General features: G+C 39.4%; 1 protein-coding gene across 1 annotated transcript; it reads left to right on the plus strand.

Moving 5' to 3' along the window:
- The first annotated feature begins 2,002 nt into the window (after nucleotides 1-2,002).
- LOC137172669 (C-X-C motif chemokine 2-like) lies at nucleotides 2,003-3,386 on the plus strand. Its single transcript, XM_067577217.1, has 4 exons — nucleotides 2,003-2,195; nucleotides 2,756-2,882; nucleotides 2,978-3,049; nucleotides 3,188-3,386. The coding sequence occupies exons 1-4, from the start codon at nucleotides 2,141-2,143 to the stop codon at nucleotides 3,279-3,281; spliced, it is 348 nt and encodes a 115-aa protein (XP_067433318.1). The 5' UTR covers nucleotides 2,003-2,140; the 3' UTR covers nucleotides 3,282-3,386.
- Nucleotides 3,387-9,383: the final 5,997 nt, after the last annotated feature.

Below are 9,383 nucleotides of genomic sequence, written 5' to 3' on the forward strand. Positions count from 1 at the left end.
ACACAGTCCTTCCTTTTGCCACATCCTACCTGTTTGAGATCAAGACAAAACACAGATCAAAGCTGCACATTGAAGATGAGCTAAGAGTGGCAGTCTCACAGCTGAATCCCCAATTGGAGAAAATCCGCAGCACAAAACAAACCCACACCAGTCACTGAAAAGATTGCAGAATTATGATTGTAATTCTTGCAGAGAGAATGTTCAGCTTTTTGTTTATTCTCAGAGTCAGTAAATGAGGCAATTTTACAAAATCTCTTGAAATCAATGAACACTGTTACCAAGTAAAATATTCGCTGCAGCGTCACTTTTCATGCTTCCACTCTAAAAGTAACTTGTTCCTCATTTAGTTTTCTTTAAAAGAAATTGCAGTTCTGTATTAACTACACACAATGTTTCAAATAAATTTCAAAAAAATCTACAAAAGGGGAGCCCTGTAGAAAAGGTTTGATGGAGATGGAGAAATGCTTTGATGGGGGCTTTGGCATATCAAGTAGTAGACTATTAAATCTATTAATGCTGAAATAGTCACAGGATTAAGAGTCAGAAGTTAAGAGATAAAAAAAAATTGAATCAGGATCAAAATGCTCCATAAACTGTGTGTGTGTGTGTGTATTGTGTCTATTGTTCAGAAGTCAGCGGTGTAGCATTGTTCTGTCTAGACCTCAGTGTAGGTTTCTCGGATGGTGGGTTAACAATGAGTATCTCTTACCGCAGGTAGGCAATCTCCCCCTTCTCCATGGCAGCCCTCATAGCTGGAAGAAGTTCTTTTCGCTTCTGTTGAACACCTTCAGGGAAGTCCTCATTTATAAAAACGTTTGTGCTTTTCAGGGCTTTGCTGAGGACTTCCAGTTTGTCCTTATAAGGCAGAAACTTGACAATGATGGGCCTGGCGGAGGATGGAAAAAGCTTCCCAGTCCTGTGGGCCCATGCCAACTCAATTTTGTGTCTATCTGTAGCTTCTCCGACAGCAGCTTCTTCACTTTGTCCTCAGAATGAGATCATTTTTCACTTGACCTTGTATATAATCAGTTTTATCATTGAGTGAGATGAGACTTTTGCAGACTGTTTCCACATCATGCTTAGTATCTTTGTAGATATCACTCCACGTCTTGCAGTGGTTTTTAAAGTCATGAGATTCCTTTTGAGTGAACTCCAGACTGACCCTGAGGTCACTTCTCTCAGCAGCTCCCCAACTCTGTTGTTTGAGCAGTCAACAAAATTTCAACACAGGATTTTCTCCTGTTGTTCTTGACAAGTTTTATAGAAGTCCTTTTGCTGCTCAAGTAATTCACACACCTGAGCCGTGGAGATAGTCTCCTCTGGATTGTTACTGGAACTTCCTTTAGGTGGAATGGCAATATTAACATCAGGTCCAGTGAACCACTAAACCCAGAATAAGGCCTACAAGGCCAAAGGCCTGGATGATCCAAGTCTAACAAAATTACATGTCCAGAGCTGGATTTCTGGCCCAGATACACGATAAAGTTGGTGAAGGCTCTGTTTGACTCTGTTTGTATAAGTAAACCAAAGACAAATTAAGGATTCAAGAGATATTAGATAGATAGAGTCCAGTTAATCCCACAGGAGTCACAGAGGAACACAGCAGCCCTACATCCTGTTTATCAATGCCACTGTGATTTGGGGAATTTTCCTTAACTCTCACAGGAAAGAGGAAACAGCCAGACAAATGAAACTGACAATATTGGCTCACTTGGCACTTTTTCGAGACTAAGAATACATATATATATATATATTAAAAAAACAAAGTAAAAATCACTCTGTGGTGAAATATATAATGAGTATGTATAATGAATAAGTATAATCAATTGAATGAATTCCCTCAAAGACCTCCCTTCTTCATGGATGCAATATTACTAAGGAGCCACTCTGTAGAGTGATTCTCTGAGCCAAAGCCTCTGGTCAGGATGTGAGAGTAATTCTGAGAAACAGGCTCCTCGAAGGAAAAAGGAAAAAATTAAAGTCAAAATATGAGGTGAAACCATTGGGTCGTGCTGCATTGCATCACTGTGTTGATGTTACTCAGTGTATAAAAGAGAGAAATCCTTTGAGTTGAACCATCAGAGTCCAGACTGAAGGAAGACAGTGGAGTGTGAGCCAGCACCTGTCTACAGACACAACTATGAAGTCAGCTGTCATTGCCTTTCTCACCTGCCTGCTTGTCCTCTATGTACAAGGTTAGTGCTCCGTGATCGTCTCGTCCTTTGTGATGGAGCTTGTGTTTTAGAAATGCTACAGAATAAAACTTTGAAGCTGCAGTAATCAATAATGTTATGTCCTCATGGATCAAGTGACTATGTGTTATTGTAAAGGGGTCGCTGGTAGTGATGAACTGGACTCAGTTTTACTCTACATGCAGCACCAAACAGCAGAAACTAGCTGGTGAACATAGTGCAGCATTTATAAAGGAGAGTGAATGTTATGTGATGATATGTTACATGTTGTGTTTACAGGTTGTTCCATTGCCTCCATGTAGACTCAAAGAGACTAATTTTAACTATATCCTGTAGTTTAATCCATAAAAATACATCAGAGTTTAATGGTTGATTATATTTTGTAGTAATAATCTAAATGTGTAAAGTTGTCAGATAAATGTAGTAGAGTGAGAAGTACAATGTTTACCTCCAAAATATACTGAAGTAGAAATATAAAGTAGCATAAAAAGTGAATCTGAAGTCTATTAAATGAATTAAAAGATGATCAGCAGCTAATAAGGTTGTGTCTTTTCTTCCTGCAGGAAAATCAGACACCACAAAGAAATGCAAGTGTTTAAACGGTTATGTCGGCCGGATCAACACAAAGGTCATCAAGGGAATGCCAGACATACGCCAACCAAATGTCTTCTGTCTAAAGACAGAAATTATGTAAGTTCATGAGCTGAATTAAACCACATTTATGGACATGTCATTCTTCTGCATTACTCAGCTTCTCTCTAACGCGCCTCTTTCTTCTCTCGCAGTATCACAGTAGCAGATCAGGAGAAGTGTGTGAATCCAGCGTCACCACTGGGAAAAATCATTCTGCAAAACATGTAAGATCAGCTTGACTTAACTAACTTAGGACAACAGAACAGTGTTCATGCTCAGAGTCTTCAAGATGAAATACTGCTGTGAATGTTTCTGATCTCTGTTGCTTTATACTAATAGTTCAATGTCATTTGTTGATTCAGGCAAAAGAAGAATGAAGCTGTGAGCATGACGACGACTACCAGTCAAACTAATACACAGAGTTCAACGAGTCAGCACACAACATCCACCATGTAGAGCTGCTGCAGTACTTTTATCATGTAAATACAATAAGTGCTTATCACAATAATTTGTGTATATTTTTAACATTTTTTGGTACCAAAAATAAAACCCCTGATTGTACTTTTTAGTGTTTTGTGTTTTGTTACACAAACTGACTTGTCATTTTTGATGAAGGCACTAAGAATTGAGATTTCTTTAACAGGGTGAATGAATAATAACTGCTACTACTACTTTTATTTCATATATGTATTTGTTCATTTTTATTTTTATTATTTCCTCTCATTATTGCTGAAATATACAGTATTGTGTGAGTGGGTGTTGAATGACCCACTGTGATGGGTTTCCTATGAGGCACCAAAAGACATGTGACAGTTTTGTCCTACAGATGGCAGCACAGCCACTAGTTATCACAGTCTGCCTTAAAGTAGTTCCATGCAACATGAAAGGTTTGCATAGCTTTGTTACATGGAGGAAAATATTAAACCAGCTCAAATAAATGCAAGGTGAGGCAGCCTACCAACAGGAAACACATTTGTCTGACAATGAACACAAAAACTGTCCAGATTATGGACTTCACTGATGTTTTATTCCTCCTATTTATCCAGCCATAGAAGAGGGGGCCCGATCCTGATACAGAAACCCATCCAGTCCTTCACTGAGGCATCATTTTGAGATAGAGAGGGAGGATATGTGATGATTAACACAACAATAGACAAAATTTAGGTGTCGCTGCTAAAGGTATGAAGCTCCACCTGAGAATAACCTGCCATTTATGAAGATCATATTTGACCTGACGGTGAAAAAGCCTCAAGGTAAACTGTTAATAGGTGAGGATTTTAATTGTGTGATAAATGGGTCATCAGATAGAAGTCCTTTATCTCAAAAATACATTCATCAGCATTAAGTAGAACTCTCATATTGCTGGAGACAGGGATTATAATCTCACTCCCATCCTCATGTAGCGGCCAGGTTACACCTATCATGTTCTTTGTGTTTTCAGTTAACAGGCAGGAGGCAGCGCAGGGTCTCAGGTCTGGTAAAATATATACAAAGCTAGTAGCACTGCTGAACACACACACATCTCATCAACACTCTTCTGGACTCAAGGGCTCAATGTGTTGTCTCTGGCCCTATGCCTTCTCCTTGCTGGGGAGACATAAAATTCAGCTGTTTACTCAATCTGCACATCTGGCTAAAAGGCTACTGCAGATCACTGGGAATTCCTTTTGTTGACAATTTCACTACATTTCTGGACAGACCTACGCTTTTCAGGTATGATGGTCTTCACCTAAACTGGTCTGGCTCTCGTCTTCTATCTACCAACATGGCACTGACGCTGAAATCATGCAAATCCTTGTGTAACTGACATGGGGTTAGTCCGTTCCATTATAGTAAGAACTCTGCTCTTAAGTGTGATACTCCTGGGATTGTAAACGCCACATACTGTGTAAATCCTGAAACTTTTCTGAACAGGAATGGAACGGTTCGGGCACCTGACAGTAGCCAGTCTATTGACCCGGTCTCACTGATTCCCGTCATTACAAACTTTAGGCCCAAGAAATGCCTCCTTGCTCACACAACTAGAGCTATCAGTAGTAACTTGATCCATATTACCTACAGTCATAAACAGTCTATGCAATCCATCACTCCAGCTAAGTTTGCTCTATTCAATGCTAGGTCTCTGTCAAACAAAACCTTTATCCTGAATGATCTGATCACATCACATAATTTGGATTTTCTGATTTTGACAGAAAAATGGCTGAAGACTGGGGAGTGCTGCCATTTAATTGAACTCTGCCCTCCTGAATAAAGTTATTTTAACTCCCCAAGGTCCACTGGCTGTAGTGGTGGCCTTGCAGTCGCCTACAGCAACCATTTTAATTGTAAACATATCACTATTGATAATTTTCAGAATTTCGAGATGCTTATGTTCAAAATCAACTGTCAAAACCCTATCTGCTGTATCTCAATCTACCGTCCCCCTAAACCAAACAACAGCTTCTCTGAATTCCTATCCTCCATTGTTCTCAACCATGATAGAATTATTCTTGTAGGGGATTTCAACATCCATGTTGATGATACATCCAACCATTTTGCTACTGAATTCCTAAACATTACTGATTCTTTCAATCTGGTGCAGCATGTTTCTGGTTCAACACATAACCGAGGCCACACCCTTGACCTCATTTTTACTCTTGGCCTGACCATTAATTCCCTCTCATTGATTGATCTTGTCTCTGATCATAAATGTATTCTATTTGACTCCTACATCCAGGCAACTGCTCCAAGTCAGAAGCGAACAGTATGTTCCCGCATTTTTAATAACCAGTCTGCTTCAAATTTCTCATCTATTTTCTCTGATTTATATAGTGGCCATATTCAACCGTCTAACATTAATGATTTGGTCAGTAATTTCAATAATCTGTGTTCCTTTGCGTTGGATGCCATCGCACCTTTCACAACCAGGTCAGTAGCAGCTACCAAATCATCACCATGGATAAATGATGCTATCCGTAGCTGAAAGCAGGAATGCAGGAGGGCAGATGGAAAAAGACAAAACTCAATGTTCACTTCCAATACATGAAAGAACTTTTAACGTACTCAATCAAAAAACCAAGGATGCAAGATCAGTTTATTTCTCAGACTTAATTACCGCTAATAAACACAATCCTTGAGCTCTGTTTAAAACAATTAATCAGCTTGTACAACCTGCTACTATCTCTGCCACCTCAACTGAAGACTGTGAATTGCATTTATCATTTTTGCGTCAACAAGATCAATAGCATTAGATCCAACATTGTGCTGCCATCCACCACTTTTGATCCACCTAGTAGTGTTTCAAATTTACTAACCCATTTTGCCCCAATTACCATGCAAAACCATATAGAGACAATTTCTCATTTGCGCCTGTCCTCCTGCAATCTTGATATCTTACCCCCCAAATTCTTTTTGGAGGTCCTTCCTGTCATTAGCCCTGCTGTACTCACTATTATAAACATGTCCCTCACCTCTGGTTATGTCCCTGATCAGTTTAAGACAGCCAGTATCCAGCCACTTCTAAAAAAAACCTGGCCTTGATCCAGCTGTTTTAAACAATTTCAGACCCATCTCAAAATTACCTTTCATTTCCAAAATACTGGAAAAAGTTGTTGCTGAGCAGCTTCTTGAAGTTGTGGAAAGAAATATTATCTTTGATAAATTTCAATCTGGTTTTCGTCAAAATCATAGTACTGAAACTGCTGTGTTACGTGTCATGAATGACATGACTCCATCCTCATTAATCGACTAAAAACGTGTTGGTATCTCAGGGAAAGCTTAGTTTATGTCATATTTGTCAAATAGAAGTTTTTCTGTCTCTATGGGTAACTATGTGTCCTCATCCACTCCGCTGCTATGAGGGGTGCCCCAGGGGTCAATACTTGGTCCAATTCTTTTCTCTTTGTATATGCTGCCCTCGGACCAGAAAATCAGTCACTTTGGTTGTATATCCTGTCATTGCTATGCAGATGACACTCAGCTATATTTTTCTGTAAAACCAGATGATTTTGGCAACCTACACACTCTCCACAGCTGTTTAGCTGCGATAAAGGACTGGATGTCTGTCAACTTTCTTCAGTTAAATTCTGACAAAACTGAGCTTCTCATTTTTGGCCCTGAAAATACTGCTAAAGGCATTATTCAGCATATTGGCCCACTTGCCCCCTATGTCAAAACTAATACCAGGAATCTCGGCGTTATATTTGACCCTAAATTGAAATTTGAACACCATTTCAATAAAATGGTTCAATCCTGCTTTTTTCAACATAGGAACATTGCAAAAATCAGACCATTACTGTCAGCCTCTGACCTAGAGCATATCATTCATGCCTTCATTTTTTCCCGTCTGGATTGCTCCCTTTTCACTTGCCTTAGCCAAGCTGACCTGTCACGTCTTCAGCTTGTACAAAATGCAGCAGCTACGCTATTAACTAGGACTGGCCGCAGATCCCACATCACTCTTGTTTTAGCCTCACTGCCAGTCAAGTTCAGGATTGATTTCAAGATTCTCTTAATCACTTATAAGGCCTTACACGGTTTAGCTCCTGCATATATATCTGAGCTACTAAGCCCGTATACTACCATGCGGTCACTTAGGTCTTCCAACCAAAACCTGTTGGCCATACCACGTACCAAACTAAAAACCAAAGGCGACTGTGCTTCCGTTGCCCTGGCACCCAGACTTTGGAACAATCTCCCCACTTCCATCAGATCAGCTGAATCTGTTGACTGTTTCAAAAAACACCTAAAAACCTCCTTTTTTAGAGTGGCTTTCTCATAACATTTGATAAATGTGTGCTCTGGGTGATGACTGTATGCTTGCTGTGTTCGTATGTGTGAGATGTCTGTATGTGTTCTTGAATGTGTCTTTCATGGTTTTTGTGTCCTATTTTCTTTGTGTCCTAATGTCACTGTAAAGCACTTTGTAACCTGTGTTAAAAAAGGTGTTATATAAATAAAATTTTACTTACTTACACACACACATATAACAGCAAAAAAATAATAAACAGGAATAATTTGATGAAATTCATTAGTTATGTCTACATTAATCTGGAAAACTCACACTACATATTCCAGGACTGACTATTTTTTTTTAAACTGGTCAGTGACCTGAAGAGGGCAATAGACTGTCAAATAGACAATATAACGTTATCTGACCGTGCACCGTATCCATGCAAAGAAGTAGGATTATCCACTACCTGCAGTAAATGAGGCTGAACTCCTCCCTGAACAGGGTAACAGACACCATATCCTGGCTTCTCAATTAACAAAACAACATGGAATTACTACAATTATTTTTTTTGATTATATACTGTATCTGTCTTTATTGAACTATGAACAAAACACTATTGTGATAGTTAACTGATGTCACGTAGTCTGTGCACAGGTTACTTGCTGTCCAGGAACACAGATTTAGAAGTCCACACTCAAGTAACTCAAACACTCCAACTTCCCCACACTACAGTGGAAAAGGGGAAATGGTGATTCTAAACTGAGCTGAGCTCAGCTGATGTAGAGGCTATAACATTACTGACCTGGTGAACAAATTTCTTCAGAACACTGCAGAGGAAATAAAAATAGAAAATAAAACACACTGAGCAGCAGCTGATGTGCACACCTCTTGTTGATATTGATGAGTTCAGGTTCATCCCACACAATGAGCCCTGCATGTTTCTTAATTAGCTAATGTGACTAACGATGCAGAAAACACAGTACCATGGTTTAGCAGACAGTGGTCTGGCATACTGCTGTTAAAGGATCAGTTTGTGAAAGTACTTATTGATTCTATGTAGTTCACATATGAACTAAAGTTACTATAGTCGACTGCTGTTTCCCGACTCATTGTACTACACCTTCTTTAATTATTAGCAATGTCTGCAGAGTTTGTGGCTGCTGATATCCAGAAATCTGAAAAGGGAATTAAATTGAAATTGGATATTTACTGTAAGACTATCTCAGGTGAGAAAAATCACTACCTCAGCAGTCAGTCAGTTTTAATTCATTTACATGCAAGCAGGGCCAAAGACAGCAGATTTTCTAACAGCCTGTGTGTCTGTTAGAGGCTGTGACATCAGTATCACATTGTGCAATGCACAGACACAGAGACTCACACAGTCGGTCCACACGTGTCCAAATGTGCAACTGCCCTACATCCTGTTGAGCAATCCTACTGTGATTCAGGGAATATCCCTTAACTCAAAGGAAAGAGGAAAAGCCAGACAAGTGAAATTGTAAATGTTGACCCCTTTTAGCACTTTCACATCCCATCCATAACTTGATATCTACATTACAGTTCAGAAGGGGATCCATTGGCCCTGAGTCATCAGGAGACACTGCAATGTAAAGCTGTGTGTCATCAGCATAGCTATAGAAATGTATGCCATGCCTCCTTCTGAAGTTTCCAAGTGGCGGCACGTAAAGATTAAAAAGTGTAGGACCTAAAATTGAACCTTGAGGAACACCACAATTCATTTTATACCTTTCAAATGAACACTAGTCCATGCTCGGTGAGTTAGATTTGAATCAATTAAAAAAAATCACTTCCTCAGCAATCAGTCAGTCAGTTTTAATGCATTTACA

Source organism: Thunnus thynnus, chromosome 2 (genome assembly GCF_963924715.1).
Source record: "Thunnus thynnus chromosome 2, fThuThy2.1, whole genome shotgun sequence".
In the NCBI taxonomy this organism is placed as follows: domain Eukaryota; kingdom Metazoa; phylum Chordata; class Actinopteri; order Scombriformes; family Scombridae; genus Thunnus; species Thunnus thynnus.